This window comes from Artemia franciscana, chromosome 2, assembly GCF_032884065.1.
Source record: "Artemia franciscana chromosome 2, ASM3288406v1, whole genome shotgun sequence".
Classification (NCBI taxonomy): Eukaryota; Metazoa; Arthropoda; class Branchiopoda; order Anostraca; family Artemiidae; genus Artemia; species Artemia franciscana.
This window is the reverse complement of record NC_088864.1, coordinates 9,228,445-9,248,182: the sequence shown is the minus strand read 5'-3', so window position 1 is coordinate 9,248,182 and position 19,738 is coordinate 9,228,445. Positions and strand designations below refer to the sequence as shown.

General features: G+C 34.2%; 1 protein-coding gene across 2 annotated transcripts in view; it reads left to right on the top strand.

Annotated features, from left to right (window-relative positions):
- LOC136037085 (2-amino-3-ketobutyrate coenzyme A ligase, mitochondrial-like) overlaps window positions 1-19,738 on the top strand; it is a 71,602-nt gene that overhangs the window by 2,369 nt on the left and 49,495 nt on the right. For both annotated transcript variants that reach the window (XM_065719537.1, XM_065719544.1), the window contains exons 2-4: window positions 10,350-10,423; window positions 16,300-16,440; window positions 19,463-19,564. In XM_065719537.1, coding sequence (XP_065575609.1) covers window positions 10,350-10,423; window positions 16,300-16,440; window positions 19,463-19,564 — 317 coding nt within the window. The remainder of the gene's footprint in view (window positions 1-10,349; window positions 10,424-16,299; window positions 16,441-19,462; window positions 19,565-19,738) is intronic.

The window sequence follows — 19,738 nt, the reverse complement described above, 5'->3', positions numbered from 1 at the left end:
AACGTCTGTACACTTCCAAATAACCATTACTATAGCCTATGCAAGCACTGGTCTAAGTTTGTAACTTTTGGCCCCTTCCACGGGGACTGTGGGAGAGTAAGTCGTCCCAAAAGACATAATTATAAGGTTTTTTGACTACGTTGAATAAAATGGCTATCTCAGAATTTTGATTTTGGTCACTTAAACAGGGCACATAACTTTTCATTTCCGTTAGAATGAACCCTCTCGCAAGATTCTAGGACCACTGAGTCGATACGATCATCCCTGGGGAGAAAAAAAAACAAAAAACAAATATACACGCATCCGTGATCTGTCTTCTAGCAAAAAATACAAAATTCCACATTTTTGTAGATAGGAGCTTGAGACTTCTACAATAGGGTTCTCGGATATGCTGAATCTGGTGGTGTGATTTTCTTTAAGATTCAATGACTTTTAGGGGTTGTTTTCCCATATTTTCTAAAATAAGGCAAATTTTCTCAGGCTCGTAACTTTTGATGGGTAAGACTAAACTTAATTAAACTTATATATATATATATATATAAAATCAAAATTAAAATGCGATTCTTTTGATGTAGCTATTGATATCAAAATTCCATTTTTTAGAGTTTTGGTTACTATTGAGCCGGGTCGCTCCTTACTACAGTTCGTTACCACGAACTGTTTGATTAAATAAATAAAAAAAAGTTTTTTAACTGAAAGTAAGGAGCGACATTAAAACTTGAAACGAACAGAAATTACTCCGTATATGAAAGGGGCTTTTCCTCCTCAATACCCCGCTCTTTTCGCTATTGACTCTTTTTGTTAACTCTACTTTTTAAAACAGTAAAAAACTTCAGCGTAAAGAGTGGGGCGTTGAGGAGGACAAGCCCCTTTCATATATGGAGTAGTTTGTGTTCGTTTTAGTTTTAATGTCGCTCCTTACTTTCAGTTAAAAAAAAACTTGTTTTTTTATTTAATTTTTGAACATTTTTGAATTAATGCATGTTTTGATTTTGGCTCTCCACACATAAATAATTAAAGCGAAATTTGCATGTTAATTTTTTTTTTAGCTAAACGGCTTTCTCATAGTTTTAATTGGAAGATTTTGTGGAAAAAAATGAGCGGGAAAGAGGCCTAGTTGCCCTCAAATTTTTTGATTACTTAAAAAGGCAACTAGAACTTTTAGTTTTTTACGAATGCTTTCATTAGTAAAAAAATACTTACATTACGAATTAGCTTACGTATCAAACTTCTATATTCTTATGTTTTTATTACGTATATGAGGGGGCTCACCACCTCGTCAATACCTCGCTCTTTATACTAAAACTTGAATTCTGTCCCAATTCCTCAAGAATGACTCCTGAATCATAAAGGCCGTAGAATAAATAGTTGAAATTACTAAAAATATTTTAGCGTAAAGAGCGAGGTATTACGAGGAGGTGATCCCCTCATATGCGTTATAATTTCTGTTCGTTTTAAGGTTTAATGCAGCTCCTTACTTTCAGTTGAAAAAAAACTTTTCATATTTATTTTCTCATTGTTTTTTGAAATAATACTAGAAAGTCCTGAGCCCCCTTCATTGAAATTCTCTTCCCCCATGAAAAATTTCTCCATGGAAAGATCCATACACCTAGCCCCCTCCAACTTCTCCCCCCCCCCAAAATAAAAAAAATCCCCCTGAGAACGTCTGTAAGCTTCCCAATAGCCATTAGTACATGTAAACAACGGTCAAAGTTTGTAACTTCCAGCCCCTTCCAAGGGGACTTTGGGAGAGTAAGTCGTCCTCAAAGACATAGTTATTGGGTTTTTCGATTATGGTGAATAAAATGGCTATCTCAAAATTTTGATCCGGTGACGAACTATTTGATAGTCGAAAGTGATTGGCGGGTAACTTACAAACCTTCCCCAAACACATCCAATCAAAATTTTGAAAAAGAGAGATGAGAGGGTAGATACTTCCTCTCCCTCAAAACGTCATATTTTTCCAAAATATATCTGATAGAAATTTTGAGATGGCTATTTGCTGTCGTAGAAACTTCGTAACCCACCTTCCACGCCCACCCTTTCCCCAAACACATCCAATGAACATTTTGAGATATCTATTTTATTCAACGTAGTTGAAAAGTCTGAAAATTGTATCTTTGAGGATGAACCTCCCCCCCCCAGAGCCCACAGGGGAAGGGTTGTAAGTTATACCCTGGGGATATATAAGAATATATAGAAATGGTGATCATAGAGGGGGCTCATTGGATTGGTAATCAGAAGTCCTAATGATCCTTTTAAGATTCAAAATAATCGAAGGGTGGATATCCACCCCCCCCCCAAACCGTGTATTTTCACGAAATGCATCAGATGCAAATTTTGAGATGGTCATTTGTTGTCGTAGAAACTTCAAAAAAGGCTCATTCGATTGGAAATTGATAGGGTAGTGCCCTTTTTATTGTTCAAAGGTGATTGAAGGGCAACAAGCCCCCTTCCACGCTCATTAACTCCAAAAAGAAAAAAAAATCAAAATTTTGTGATAGGCATTTTGTTCATCGTAGTTGAAAGCTCTGGAAATTGTGTCTTTAACAACCCCCAAGCCTTCTCAAGACCAGAACATAATTTACACTTTACTGAAAAAAGACAGCTGTGGATTGTCAGTTTAGTATGCATATACTGATATTTATTCCTTAAAGTTTAATTTTTTATTTTTTAAAGTTGAAAAAGTTGAAACATTTAAACGTAGTTAAGAGTCAACTTTTAAGAGTCAAAAGTGAATCAAGGGAAAGTCTTCAAGGACATGATGAGAAGGATGTATGAGAAGGATTGATGAGAAGGATATTCAATACTATTACTAGTAATATCAATACTACTACTGTGACTACTATTACAACTATGCCTAAGGGCATGATGGTGAAATTTTCAAGAAATTTTGAGGGGCAAAGATGAACTGAATTAGAGCAGGCCCTCTGTATGCAGGCTGACAAAAGGGTGTAACATCAATATCTTAGGAACAGTTAGGCGTGTGTTGACAGTTGGTGTGTGTTTAAGTTGAAATTAAAAGTCGAAATTAGGAATAGTTAGGTGCGTGTTTACAGTTGGTGTGTGTTTAAGTTGAAATTAACAGAGCTTGTTGTGAGAAAGGATATATCTATGTTGAGGACTTCTTTGCATCCTAATGGTTGTGATTCTACTCATACTAATATTAGTGTTACAATTGTTACTACCTCTGTTACTGCTACTGCCACTAAAGCTTAGGCTACTACAATTAATTACTACTACTACTACTTTTAAAACTAAGGATATTAAGGCAATAAATTTGGGATATATAGAAGCTGTGAGGACCTAAATCGAAGCACACTATACCCACACAGGTTGTCAAGCGTGCACATCAGAAACACTTCAGGAATGGTTGATGGTATGTAATAAGCTGAAGCTTTCAGCGTGTGTTAAAGGGCATGTTGAAGAAATCCGAGATGTTATACACATACTGCCGCTAATGCTGTTGCAACTATCGCTACTGCACAGGCTAAAGGTATTGAGGTATAGCTTTTAAGGAATATTTAGGCGGATGTTGAACTGAATAAAAAAAAACTATAACTATGAGAACATGGACTCGCAGAAAGGCGACAAAGGAATATCTGATGAACAACTTATATTATTAGTTTAGACCTTTAAGGTAAGTTTTGGGGATTTTGAACTAGCCACTAGGCAGTATACTTTTACACTACCACTACAATTAATGTAACTAATGACACTAAAACAATTAAGGTGAAACTTTTAGGGAACGTTTCGGAGTTTCACTTAAAGGAAAGAAGTCTACGCGTACAGGTTTTGAAAAGGGCATATAAGCAATATCATAGGCAGTTCATCTCTATAGGGGCTAGAAACGTCATTGATCAAACAGTTCGTGGTAACGAACTGTAGTAAGGAGCGACCCGGCTCAATAGTAAACGAAACTCTAAAAAACGGAATTTCGATACTAAAAGATTTATCAAAAGAATCGGATTTTTATGCTGATTTTAAATATATAAGTTTCATCAAATTTAGTCTTTGTCATCAAAAGTTACGAGCCTGAGAAAATTTGCCTTATTTTGGAAAATAGGGGGTAACACCCCCTAAAAGTCATAGGATCTTAACGAAAATTACACCATCGCATTCAGCGTATCAGAGAACCCTATAGAAAAAATTCCAAGGTCCAATCTACAAAAATGTGGAATTTCGTATTTTTTGCCAGAAGACAAATCACGGGTGCGTGTTTATTTGTTTTTTTTTTTTGTTTTTTTTTTTCCCAGGGGTCATCGTATCGACCAAGTGGTCCTAGAGTTTAGCAAGAGGGCTCATTCTAACGGAAATGAAAAGTTCTAGTGCCCTTTTTAAGTGACCAAAAAAATTGGAGGGCACCTAGGCCCCCTCCCACGCTCATTTTTTTCCCAAAGTCAACGGATCAAAATTTTGAGATAGCCATTTTGTTCCGCATAGTCGAAAATCATAATAACAATGTCTTTGGGGATGACTTACCCCCCACAGTCCCTGGGGGAGGGGCTGCAAGTTACAAACTTTGACCAATGTTTACATACAGTAATGGTTACTGGGAAGTGTACTGATGTTATCAGGGGGATTTTTTGGTTTGGGTGTGGGGTTCAGGGGAGGGGGCTATATGGGAGGATCTTTCCTTGGAGGAGTATTTCATGGGGGAAGAGAAATTCAATGAAAAGGGCACAGGACTTTCTAGCATTACTATAAAAAAAAAAAACAATGAAAATATAAACATGAAAAAGTTTTTTCAATTGAAAGTAAGGAGAAGCATTAAAACTTATAAAACGAACAGAGATTATTACGCATATGAAGGGTTCTAAAAATGCCTTAGCATAAAGAGTGAGGTATTTAGGAGGAGATAAATACTTCGCTCTTTATGGTAAAAAATTTTTAAATAATTTCAACTATTTATTCTACGGCCTTTCTGATTCAGGAGTCATTCTTAAAGAATTGGGATAAAACGTAACGTAAGTTACGTAAGTTATGTACGTTTGTTACGTAAGTTAATTCTTAAGTTACGTTTTTTTTTACTAATAAAAACGTTCGTTAAAAATTAAAAGATCTAGTTGCCTTTTTGAGTAACCGAAAAATTGGAAGGCAACTAGACCTCCTTCCCCACCCCTTATTTCTCAAAATCGTCTGATCTAAACTAAGAGAAAGCCATTTAGCCAAAAAAAGAATTAATATGCAAATTTCATTTTAGTAATTTATGTACGGAGAGCCAAAATCAGACATGCATTAATTCAAAAACTTTCAGAAATTAAATAAAAAAAACAAGTTTTTTTAAATGAAAGTAAGGAGCGACATTAAAACTTAAAACGAACAGAAATTACTCCGTCTATGAAAGGGGCTTTTCCTCCTCGACACCCCGCTCCTTGCGCTAAAGTTTGATTCTTTCTCGCAACTCTACTTTTTAAAACAATAAAAAACTTTAGCGTAAGGAGCGGGGTGTCGAGGAGGAAAAGCCCCTTTCATATACGGAGTAATTTCTGTTCGTTTTAAGTTTTAATGTCGCTCCTTACTTTCATTTAAAAAAAACTTGTTTTTTTTTATTTAATTTTCTTAAAGGAGCCAATTCAATTCAAAATTAAAAGTTCTATGCCATTTTTTAGAATAACAAGAGATTGGAGGGCAAGCAGTCCTTCTCTCAAGCCCCTTCATTTTCCAAACGTATCCAGTCAAAATTTTGAGACAGCCATTTTGTTCAGCTTGGTGGAACAGTCCAGTGATAATGTCTTTAGGGATATTAGACATTTCAACTCCCCACAATTGTGTAACTGGCCAATTATGCTTTAAAACTAATTGATACTTAAAAATAAATCAAAACGCATTGTGTTTATGGTTACCAATAAGACACCTCATCAATATATTGAGAACGACAAGTGGTAATAAGTTGAAACTTTTGGGGATATTACTATTACTACTTCTGCTCTTACAATTTAAATAGATAAAAAATTGTGAGTGTATCCAGGTTGCCAAAGAGCATAAATAGAATCTTTTGTGAGTGATATTAAGTTTTATTTTTCATGTCAACTTCAGAAGCTATAAAATTAAATTAACAAATACTGTTTGTGTCAGGATTAACAATTCTTGAAAAAGTTTCTCCAGCATACAAATAGCAACCCATACTATGGTTTCCTATAAGAAAAAACTGAATAGATATAGAATATTATTTTACCTATAAAAAAAGACTATGTCAATAAAAAAATAATTTAAAAAACTTTTCCACAAAAAAAATTTTTGGAAGAAAAGTAAAGGACTCCATTCAGCCAAGAATGAGCAAAACTAAAGTCAGATGATCTTCCAAGCGTACCACAAGTAAATAATTGAAACTCAAAACGAACAGAAATTATAATAAGTAGCCAAGTCAAACTCAAAACGAGCAAAAATTGACATTAGCTGATAATTAGCTGATAAGAGGGGCTGATAACCCCCATGCCTTCTAAAGACCAGAACATAATTTGCGCTTTACTGAAAATAAAATACGCTTGATATATGTTTTCACGTTTCTTACTTTGAAAAATAAATAATTATCAAAACTTTTAAGCAATAAATATAAGTAAATGTCAATTAAACTGACAATCTACGGTTATTTGTTTGTTGTTTTGTTTGGTTTTGTCATTTGTTTTTTGTTGTTGTTGTTTTTTATTCAGCAAAGAACAAATTCTGTTCTGGTCTTGAAAAGGCACGGGAGTTATCAGCCCTACTCATGTTAATTTTTGCTATGTTATTCTGAAATACTTTTCGCTCGATGCTTTCGCATCAATCAGGTGTTTCTTGTCAATAATATAATATTTTTGTCCTGGCAAGTAGCACTACCGCTCTGAGCTCCTAGCCGAAATTCTGATTACAATTATGGTCAGGTTGCATGTTACTTTTGTGATTGACGAGACAGGTTTTAAGATTGGAAATTTCAAGTAGAATTGCCCCCCTCTATATTTAAAAAAAAATATATTTCTCCCGCCCTAAACATTTTGTTGAATTAGTGCAACTGAATTGCCAAACAGTAATGTAATTATATACACATATCACGTCAAACAAATTAGAATAATATTTGAACATAGGATCGGGCGTACACCAACGGGGGGAGAGGGCTAAAGAGGCTGTAGCCCCCCTAAAAAAATTATATTTTGTTTTTAAATTTTATTTAATCTGCTCGGTTTTATCATTCAATCCTTAGTCCGTACTCAAAACTTGCATTCAAAGGACTACAACAAACTTGAAGTAATTCCCTCAATGGCCTAAAATACCGTTTTTCTAAGGGATCTTTAAAGTTTTACGTTGGTTGGCACAAGGAACCAGTCAGGACCCCCCCCCCTCCTGCATAATAATGTTCTGAGTGCGACACTGCACAGGATATATATCAACATATTTATTTTTTTACCTCACAAAACGCATGCTTTGCTTAATCATTATTCCAAGATATTTTAATATGATAATTCAAAACTACTTTTAGGATATTCTGAAGTCAGTGGCATCATAGAAAATCGTAACTAATTCTAGTGGTGCCTGTGCCTGATCAGCTGACTACCTGATCAGGCGTGGTTAGAACAAATTTACTTATTTTTACAATAGTTGGTTGGTTGGCACAGGGAACCGGTCAGCACCCCCCCCCCCTGCATAATTATTGTCTGAGTGTGCCACTGCGCAGGAGACATATCAAAATATTTTTTTACCGTACAAAATGTACCCTTTGCTTAATCATTATTCCAAGATATTTAATAAGATAATCCAAAGCTACTTTTAGGATATGTTGAAACCACTGGCATCATAGAAAATCGTAACTAACGTTAGTGGTGCCTGTGCCTGATTAGCTGACTACCTGATCAGGCTCGGTTAGACCAACTTTACTTATTTTACAATAGTTGGTTGGTTGGCAGAGGGAACCGGTCAGCATCCCCCCCCTCCCGCCTACATAATTATTGTCTGAGTGCGCCATTGCACAGGATACATATCAACATATCAATTTTTTTTTACCGTACAAAACGTACCCTTTGCTTAATCATTATTCCAAGATATTTGATAAAGTTTCATTTGATAATTCGAAGTTACTTTTAGTATAAGCTGGAGTCATGGAAAATCGTAACTAATGCTAGTGGTGCATGTGCCTGATCAGCTGACTGCCTGATCAGGCGCGGTTACACTAAATTTACTATTATTGCGATAGATTTGAGACACGTTTATTTTATTACTGTTTTGGACGGACTCCATAAAAATTGAACGGTAACAAGTTCGAAAAGTTTGGCAGTCAATGCTGTATAGCAGCATTTCTCAAAGTGTGGGTCCCGACCCGGCACAGAATCGAAGAAAATTTTTGCCGGTTTGTAAAAAAAAACTGTAAAGACAAAAAAAAAATTAGTATTTTCTGTTTTTGACTTCAGTTAGATTGTAGGAAGAGAATCAAAGTGTTTATTCGTACTATCTTTGCTAGGTGTCTGGGTTCTTCAAGGGTTCTTATCCTCCATTTCCCGACTGAAATATATTCCAAAATCTCCGTCCATTCCAAAGTGGTGACTATTTTATCGTCTGATTTTCCTTCACTTAGAAAAACGAGGAAATTTTTTTTACCTAATCTACTAAAGTTTTAAATAAATACAATTATTATTTCTTTTTTGCTTATGGTTATATTATATAGTTATTTTGAATGTATTGCGCAGGAAATAGCCGTGCAAACACCTTGAGCTTAATAAAATACGAAATTCGATTTGTAAAGTAATGCTTTTTTTCAAAAGGGGGGTCAAGAACAATTTTAAAACGTCGTACCATGCTTCGGATAAAAACAAATTCAAATTTAAGCTCCTGTGATATGTTGCCCTTCTCCCTAAAAAAAAGTTCTTTGTACGATACAGTTACTTATGAGAAAAATAGAGCTCGTAAAGATGTTCCTAGCTGGGGAAGGAGGAAGGCCAAAATTTTCTATTTGCCTACCTACGAATTCCAAGAGTTAACACTATAACTAACTAATAGTTTACGCCACCCTGTAAACAGAGCATATTATAGGTTTGAGATCTATTATCTTTGCGCCTCTACCCCTTGTTTTTTTAAATTTATGGCTTTCTTTTTAATTTCTTATATTTCCCCAAAATTGGCGAATTTTACTAATTCCACTAGTAATTCCACTATAACTAATAAATAATTTATGCCAGTCTGTAAACATAACATTTTACAGGTTTGAAACCTATTATCCTTGTGCCTCTGCCCCCTATTTTATAAAATTTACTACTTTCATTTTAATTTCTTACTATTCCCAAACTTAGCAAATTTTTCCCAAATTTGCTTGGGAAATTTCCCTAACAGTTGTTTAATTTGGATCCTTCTCCCCATAGTTGCTTTGCTTAAATGTTGTTGTTTGATAAACAACACCTATACATTATCTGATATGAGTCAATTTCGCTTTCTTTTCCCTTTTATAGTATTTGCATTTTTGTCTTCTTTTTACGTTTTTCTCCAATACATGTTGTAACTAATTAATAATTTACGTCACTCTTTAAAGAGAGCATATTGCAGGTTTGAAACCTATTGTTTTTGTACCTCTACCCCCTATTTTTTTTAAGTTTACGACTTTTCTTTTAATTTCTTATATTTCCCCAAAATTAGCAAATTTTTCCCAATTTTCGTTTGGGAAACTTCCCCAAAATTTTTTTTAATTTTGATCCTTTTCCCCATAGTTGGTTTGCTTTCTTTTCCTTTTTTATAGTATTTGCATTTTTTTTTCTTCTTTTTACGTTATTCGCCAATATGTGTTGTAACTAATTAATAATTACGTCACTCTGTGAACAAAGCATATTACAGGTTTGAAACTTATTGTTTTTGTGCCTCTACCCCTATTTTTTTTTTTATTTACGACTTTCCTTTTAATTTCGTATATTTCCACAAAACTAGAAAATTTTTCCCAAATTCGGTTGGTAAATTTCCCCAAAATCTGTTTAATTTTGATTTTTTTTTCCTCATAGTTGTTTGCTTAAATATTGTTGTTTGACAAACAGCACCTATACTTTATCTGATATGAGTTTATTTCGCTTTCTTTTCCTTTTGTATAGCATTTTCAATTTTTTTTTCATCTTTTTACTTTATTCTCCAATATGTGTTAACTTGTTTAATCTAAGTTTTTTTCCTTTCTGTTTTTTCCTTTCGATATATGAAGCCGAAATTTCATAGGTTTATTAGTATTTACAGAAAAAAGTTTCTTTCAGTTTTCACCGTCTTCAGTAAAGGTTTAATCTTTATTATATTCATATTTAATCTAAATTATAAGTGGAAAGTTAGTGAAGATAGTGGAAAGATAGTTTAAGGAACTATTGGCGATTTTTGGTATCCAATTAACGCCAAATACTTTCTTTTAATTTCAGTTTTATTTTCAAAATTACCGTACGGATGGGTTCGTCACAGCTCTGCACTTGCTGTTACCAATGAAATACTTCAGGTAGGCCAGTTGAATTTATTTTTTTTGCAGTAACGAAACATTAATAAACAAGCAGATACAAATAAATAAAAACTTCATATTTTCAAACCTTTAAACCTTTTAAAATAAAATTACCACAATATATCTAGGAAACGCTGATTAAAGGACAATATGCAAACTACACGAAAAGAGGCAATAATTGGTTCCGAGGTTCTCAGTAAATTAAATACCTTGGAACAAAATATTTATGCTTGGTCAAATATTTCGTGTTAAGCAACTATAAGAAAGAAGCGACTCGGCCCAATAGTAACCGAAACTCTAAAAATCAGATTTTTTATGCTTTTAAAAGCTTTTAATTGTTTTAAAAAGTAGAATTGTGGCAAAGAGTCAACTTTAGCGTAAAGAGCGAGGGATTGCAGAGGGGACAACCCATTTCATATACGGAGTAATTTCTGTTCGTTTTAAGTTTTAATGTCGCTCCTTACTTTCAGCTAAAAAAATTAGTTTTTTTTTATTTAATTTCTGAACGTTTTTGAATTAATGCATGTTTGGTTTTGGCTCTCCGCACATAAATTATTAAAATGAAATTTGTACATTAATTCTTTTTTTTGGCTAAATGGCTTTCTCTTAGTTTTGATCAGACGATTTTGAGAAATAAGGGGTGGAGAAGGAGGCCTAGTTACCCTCCAATTTTTCGGTTACTTAAAGAGGCAACTAGAACTTTTAATTTTTAACAAATGTTTTTATTAGTAAAAAATATACGTAACTTAAGAATTAACTTACGTAACAAACTTTCATAATCTTATATTTTTATTATGTATACGAGGGGGTTTGTACTCTCGTTAATACCTCGCTCTTTACACTAAATCGTAAGTTTTGTCCCAATTCTTTAAGAATGACCCCTGAATCAGAAAGGCTGTAGAATAAATAGTTGAAATTACTAAAAATACTTTAGCATAAAGAGCGAGTTATTTATATCCTCCTAAATACCTCGCTCTTTATGCTAAAGTATTTTTAGAACCCCTCATATGCATAATAATCTCTGTTCATTTTAAGTTTCAATGCTACTCCTTCCTTTCATTTGAAAAAACGTTTTCATGTTTATTTTTCATTGTTTTCTTATAGTAATGCTAGAAAATCCTTCGCCCTTTTCATTGAATTTTTCTTCCCCCATGACAGATTCCTCCAAGTAAAGATCCTCCAACATAGCCCCCTCCCCTCAGCCCCACCCCCAAACAAAATAAAATCCCCCTGAAAACGTCTGTGCACTTCCCAATAACCATTACTATATGTAAACACTGGTCAAAGTTTGTAACTTGCAGCCCCTCCCCCAGGGATTGTGGGGGAGTAAGTCATCCCCAAAGACATAGTTATTATGGTTTTCGACTATGTTGAACAAAATGTCTATCTCAAAATTTTGATCCGTTGACTTTGGGAAAAAATGAGCGTGGGAGGGGGCCTAGATGCCCTCCAATTTTTTTGGTCACTTAAAAAGGGCACTAGAACTTTTCATTTCCGTTAGAATAAGCCCTCTTGCGACATTCTAGGACCACTTGGTCGATACGATGACCCCTGGGAAAAAAAAAAAAAAAAAACAAACAAATAAACACGCACCCGTGATTTGTCTTCTGGCAAAAAATACAAAATTCCACATTTTTGTAGATAGGAGCTTGAAATTTCTACAGTAGGGTTTTCTGGTACGCTGAATCTGATGGTGGTATTTTCGGTAAGATCCTACGACTTTTAGGGGGTGTTTCCCCCTATTTTCTTAAATAAAGCAAATTTTCTCAGGCTCGTAACTTTTGATGGGTAAGACTAAACTTGATGAAACTTATATATTTAAAATTAGCACTAAAATTCGATTCTTTTTATGTAGCTATTGATATCAAAATTCAATTTTTTAGAGTTTTGGTTACTATTGAGCCGGGTCGCTCCTTACTACAGTTCGTTACCACGAACTGTTTGATTTGTGAAATTCTGTCTAGTTATTGACAGGTTCCGACTTCCCCTCGATCGATATTGGAAATGCATCAAAATGAATTATTATGTCGCTTGTATTGTTGAACGTTTGTGCAAGCTATTGATGTTATTTTCACGCAGTAGCAAATTTAAATTTGCACTTCTGTGTTGTTGGGATAAACTACCCAGAGAGAGCTTTATTGTTATTTATGAAATTCCGTCTAGTTATTGACAGTTTCTAACTTCTTCTCAATCGATATTGCAAATGCATCGAAATGAAATATTATGTCACTTGTATTTTTGAACGTTTGTGCAAGCTATTGATGTTATTTTCGCGCAGTAGCAAATTTAAATTTGCGCTTCTGTGTAGTAGGGATAAACTACCCAGAGACTTTTTTCACTGATTCGCATGATCTGAAATACCCTTTCTCTGAGCTTGTGTCCCGTTCACGTTGATTCACTTTCATTAACATACTCAAACCTAACGTACTCAAAGCAAAAAAAAAAAAACACATTCGCGGGACAAGCAGCGACCGACTTTCTAAGCAGCTACCCAGAAAACTACTCATTTCATATAAAAATTGAAAATAAATTTATAAGAAAAGCAAATAAGACCAAAAATCTAGTTGAGGAAGAAGAAGAACTGTTTTGTGTGACTAAGAACATATTCACTTTTTTTTCTGCTAAGGTAAGGTACTTGACTACAACGAGGCCAAATTTATTTCATGACTTGTCATTTGGTTTCTTTAATATGGCGTACAATTGGAGACAAAATTTTATCTAATCAAACAGTTCGTGGTAACGAACTGTAGTAAGGAGCGACCCGGCTCAATAGTAAACGAAACTCTAAAAAACGGAATTTTGATGCTAAAAGATACATCAAAAGAATCGAATTTTCATGCTGATTCTAGATATATAAGTTTCATCAAATTTAATCTTTGTCATCAAAAGTTACGAGCCTGAGAAAATTTGCCTTATTTTGGAAAATAGGGGGAAACACCCCTTAAAAGTCATAGTATCTTAACGAAAATCACACCATCGTGTTTAGCGTATAAGAGAACCCTAAAGCAAAAATTTCAAGCTCCTATCTACATAAATGTGGAATTTCGTATGTTTTGCCAGAAGACAGATCACGGGTGCGTGTTTATTTGTTGTTTTTTTTTCCCGGGGGTTATCGTATCGACCAAGTGGTCCTAGAATCTCGCAAGAGGGCTCATTCTAACGGAAATGAAAAGTTCTAGTGCCCTTTTTAAGTGACCAAAAAAATTGGAGGGCACCTAGGCCCCCTCCCACGCTAATTTTTTTCCCAAAGTCAACGGATCCAAATTTTGAGATAGCCATTTTGTTCCGCATAGTAGAAAACCATATTAACTATGTCTTTGGAATGACTCACTCCCCCAAAGTCCCTGGGGGAGGGGCTGCAAGTTACAAACTTTATCCAGTGTTTACATACAGTAATGGTTATTGGGAAGTGTACAGACGTTTTCAGGGGGATTTTTTTGGTTTGGGATGGGGTTGAGGGGAGGAGGCTATGTGGGAGGATCTTCTCTTGGAGGAACATGTCATGGGGGAAGAGAAATTCAATGAAAAGGGCGCGGGATTTTCTAGCATTACTATAAAAAAAATGAAAATATAAACACGAAAAAGTTTTTCAACTGAAAGTAAAGAGTAGCATTAAAACTTAAAACTAACAGAGATTATTACGCATATGAGGGGTTCTAAAAATACTTTATCATAAAGAGCGAGGTATTTAGGAGGAGATAAATACCTTGCTCTTTATGCTAAGTGTTTTTAGTAATTTCAACTATTTATTCCACGACCTTTCTGATTCAGGGGTCATTCTTAAAGAATTGGGACAAAACTTAAGATTTAGTGTAAAAGGCGAGATATTAACGAGTGGACAAACCCCCTCATATACATAATAAAAAATATAAGAGCATAAAAGTTTGTTACGTAAGTTAATTCTTAAGTTACGTATATTTTTTACTAGTAAAAACTTTCGTTAAAAATCAAAAGTTCTAGTTGCCTTTTTAAGTAACCGAAAAACTGGAGGGTAACTAGGCCTCCTTCCCCATCCCTTATTTCTCAAAATCGTCTGATCAAAACTAAGAGAAAGCCGTTTAGCCAAAAAAAAAATTAATATGCAAATTTTATTTTACTAATTAATGTGCGGAGAGCCAAAATCAAAAATGCATTAATTCAAAAACGTTCAGAAATTAAATAAAAAAAGTTAGTTTATTAAACTGAAAGTAAGGAGCAATATTAAATCTTAAAACGGACAGAAATTACTCCGTATATGAAATGGGTTGTCCCCTCCGCAATCCCTTGCTCTTTACGCTAAAGTTTGATTCTTTGCCACAATTTTACTTTTTAAAACAATTAAAAACTTTAGCGTAAAGAGCGAGGTATTGCGGAGGGGACAACCCATTTCATATACGGAGTAATTTTTGTCCGTTTTAAGTTTTAATATCGCTCCTTGCTTTCAATTTAAAAAACTAGTTTTTTTTATTTAATTATTTAATGAAGCAAACTATAGGCTATAGTAGTAGCTGTAGTGAAGCAAACTATAGAAGCAAGCGATTAAAATTAATGCTTGCAAATTTCTAGCAGAACGTTACCTTTTAGCTATAAATGGAACGAGAATTATTATCTAACTTATTATTTATAGTTTCATTTAAGTGGGGAGCCCTCCTAACTTTATTGTTAAAAAATTTGGAAAATTTTAAAAGTAATATGTTTAATGATCCTAGGATAACTTTTAATTATTTGTAAATGATGTAAGAGTGGTCAGAACAGTGAGAGGCGCTCCGCAAAATTTTTTCACTTTTGGTCTTCTAAGCGAAAATCTCCCTTTCTTGACCTTGATTTGCACTCTGTTTGGACGTCGGCAGTTGGCAACCCTGTACCGAACGAGCACCTTAGAATTTAATGTGGTAGGCATTGTGGGACGGCTCCTTGTTGGGACGGCTCCTTTTTAGGTGTTTAGATTTAAAGTAACAATTCTGGAAATTTGGGATTTTATTTGTTTGCCACTTCTGTTGGTTTTAAATGTTCCTTGGTTCTTAGACTCTTTGTTCTTCCAAATTTTTTTTTATTTTTTTTCGTTCTGTTGGCTTTTTGCATTGTTTGGCTTTATCTGGGTTGTCTCATCCATGTTTTTTCTTATAGGAAGTGTATTTTCATCCAATTTTTGAAAGTGCTGAATAAAGGGGCAGTTGTCCTCCCAAAGTATTTGCTTTGTTGTACTTAGTTTTGATGGCCTTAAAAAAACTATTCTCGATATTTTTTCTTCAATGTTTGTTTTTACAATGGACAAATAAACTAGTTAGGGCTGTTGCTGACTCCTTTAGAGGTGATTGGCTGCAATTGTCAAGGACACGAAACTTATATTCGGAAAGGATTTTAATTGAAAAATCGAACTCTGCCACTCTTTTGTTAAATTGAGATTTTTTTTTTCATTGGGGAATTATCACATATTAAATCCTTGCGCTCTTTTTAAATCAAGCCTTAGAAATTAATATTCATGTAAATCATTCGTCAGCAAATTTTTCGTATAGCAATTATAGCTGTTGAAGATATGAGCGCAGAAGTATGAAAAATATACAGTCTGGAATACTGTTTCAAAAAACTATAAATTATAATCTGAATTATATTGGATACATAGCAAATATTTGGACAAATAGCAAATATTTGAGCATATATTTATTTGTTTTGGATTTATAAAAGGAAAAATTATTTTTTCTAGGCAAACTGCTAAAATTATAGTTCATATCCAATTACTTTTATGGGCAAAATTGCTCATATTATAGTTCCAGGCTTTAAAAAAAAACGCTTGCGAAACGTAGAAAAAAGGATACGAATTCGAGTTAGTCTAAATTTAGGGTAGCATTATCTAATGTATAGCACAATTTATGTTTAATATATTTTATAATTTTCAGAATGAATTGGAAAATATCAAAGAAGCTGGAACTTATAAGAAAGAGAGAGTTATTGTTTCCAAGCAAGCCGTTGAAATATTTGTGGAAGGAAATTCAAAACCACTTCTAAATTTTTGTGCTAACAACTATCTGGGACTATCAGTAAGTAAAAGCTAAGACTCTGTTCCAATATTTCTACTATCCCCAAATTTTTAAGGGGATTTCCCCCCCCCCTCGCAGAAACCAATCATGCCCCCTACCCCAAAGATAATTTTTCTTCCTCCAGCTTTTAAGGAGTCCAGGGGTCATCCAAGGATTCAAAGGGGTTGTTCTTTTTGATGCTGGATTCGACTCCAGAGAAAAAGTTATCTTTTCCAAGATATGAAAAATTAACGTTTGTAAATATATGAACGTAACCACGAAATTAAGATAGTTTTTCTGTGGAATACGGTGAAAACCCACATTTTTTGGGATAGTGGAAAAACTACTCCATTCCTATGGATAATTTTTGCTCAGTAGAAACTACCATTTTACTGAAAAAAAAGAGTTTCGGGATTATTTTCTTCGCAAGGCAGTTTACTTTAAAAATGACCATACAAATCGTAACTTTCAGTAAAAATGAGTTTCTAATATTATAAAGAAGAACTAGAAGAGAGTTATCTTGGTTTTTATTTCTCGTATCTGATTTTTTTTCAAAATTTCAGGGGGGGGGAAGTAAAAAAATTGGACAAAAATATTCAAGAAATTTTCAAGGGCTGTGCTTAGGACACGTTGTACCAATCATAGTAATTCAGTGATCACCATCCATCTCGCATCGTGTAAAATATGCTTGCCACTAAATTTCAATAAAATGAATTTATATATGGCTTTTCTGCTAAGAAAAAAGATAATTTGACTCCTTGGCCGTTCTCCTAAGGCTATTGTATGTTTTGAAATATGGTTGATTTTAAAATTTGAATTTTAATGGATATAATTTTCCGTCGTTTCAAGGGGAGGTGGAAGCTAAGTATTAAGGTCAACTGACCTCTTGACATTCAAATAGAAACTACCTTGGGAAAATGAATGTCTTCTAGGAGGAGTAATTAAGTGACGTCACAAAACAAGCAGATATCAACATCGATATCTATTCTGATCACGGCAGAATAGATTTTAAAACATACAAGAGAAGCAAAATTTTAGCTACTATTGAATTTGAAAAAAAAAAAAACAATATGAAATACTTTATTGTAATTAATAAGAAATTCAACTTTAATTAATAAAAAAGAATTTTCTTTAGCAAAAAAAAAATCAACATACGACGCGTAAAAAACAATGAAGCGAAGATGTCAAACTTCAGAGAGCTAAAAAACGAACACAAAATCTGGTTTTGTTTTTGGGCCGATTGCGACTTTAAAGGTCAGGTAGTATATTTCAGAAAGTCACATATACAAGCTCTGCATACATAAAATGTGTTACAATGGGAACGGTGTTAAACCTGTAATAATTCGAGAAACATTAAATATAATTCCTTGATTTTCTTGCGTCATTGGTCGGAACTTACCTTGTCTTGTTCATTAGAGGACAATCCGATTGAATTTACTCTTGGTACAGTCATTTCTCCTCCTTAATCCACCTGATTATTTTTTTTTTTTAACAGTGTTTCAATGCATACTTTTGAGTCGTGTTGGAAAGTTAGATCATGCTAGAAAGTTTATCACCATTACGCCGCCATCTACTCAGGCATATATTCACTATCTAAGTCAGGAAAACCATCAGGTCCTGATAGCCTACAGTCAGGACGTCTGATCCACAGGAAAATGAAATTCTTTGAACATCCTGTCATTTTATTCCAGGCCTGTATCGCCCAGCAGCGTATACCTGATGTGCTATTTGAAGGTCAAGTAACGCATAAACCAAAGAAAAATAAAGATCAGGATTCTTGCAACTCATATAGACCAATAATTGTTTCTCTGACGATTGGAAAGATTCTTGAGAAACCCATCTTTAATGAAATTAGTACAAAGTATGATCACGGTGATGATCAATTTGGTTTTCATGAAAGAGCTCGCGTGCAAAATGCCCTTGCAATTTTTTAAGTGATTCTTGAAAGCTATGACCTTTCTAAGGCTTTTGATTTTTTTACTCAAAAGCAACTTTGTCTCTCTTTAGAAGGTTAATTCATTTATGTGCACCTTCCTACAAAGGTGATACCAGAATGCCAAAATCCAAATACGTTCATAAGGTACTGTTAGTGGTAAGATTAATGTGTTCCGAGGTGGTGGGAAAGGTTCTGTTCTAAGTCTACCAATATTTAATAAAGATATCAGAGCTGACACTCTTCAGGTTCCACCATGCTTAATTGAGCCCTATAGCGATGTAAGTCACTTGTCCTATGCCAGCAAAATCATTGTTTTAGCTAATAATCTTAATGGGCACTTCACGTCGCAGATGTTAGTCGCTCCGGACTGAATAAAATCGGTCTCTCAGTTGCCACTATCAATAGTAAGTTTCTTGTACTTGAACTAAATCCCACTTCTGCTGACACAATCCACGGTGGTCCAGCTACAAACTCCTCTTCTATTTCGCCCAGGTATTTAGACATTCCCTCTAGAACATCAAGCCGATCCACTAGAAAGTTTACAATTGACTCCCTAAAGAAAAGAAAAAAAAAATCTAATGGGCTTGTCGATAAAGAGCCGATTTGATAAGAAAACCCTTGGTCAGCTGTATACCCGGTTTTTTTGCGTCGCATGTTTATTTCTGATATCCCTATAGAAAATTTATGCCGCCTCTGACAAAAACCAAATCTGATCACCATTTCTTCAGGTTTTGTAAGTATTTGCCAGTATCTCTATTTAGACGCATAATAGCTATATTTCCCAACAGTACGGGGTTTTGAAGATTTGTCAAAAATGGATAAAGTGTCACATAGGTTTGGTGACAACTACAACAGAACTGTCAATTTTTGACAGAAATATCTTCTGTTAAGTGCCTAGTGTCATAAGTTGTTTGGTGTCATGTTATTTGTATCATATTGATTGAGTGATTGAAATTTAAAGTTGTTATCATAAGTATAATTCAAGTAATATCCTTTCAGTTTTTATCTTTTTTTTTCATACTCCTTTCAGTTCTTTACTGTTATGTACAGAAGAAAACATTAAATTATTATTATAGTATATATATATATATAATAACATATTTACAGAGTCATCCAGAAGTAATTCAAGCTGGGATTGATGCCTTAAAGAAGTACGGAGCAGGTTTGAGTTCAGTCAGGTTTATCTGTGGGACGCAAGATATTCATAAGGTAATTAAATGACTCTCTTATTCCGTGCATAAATGCATTTAGTGCATATTTTTATAATATGCACTAACATAATTTTTTATGCATATAAATGCATTTTCCGTGCATAGGTACATAGAACAGATCGGCTGTCTACAGATATAACCGTGAACGGCTTTTCCGCACTTCAACTCCTGG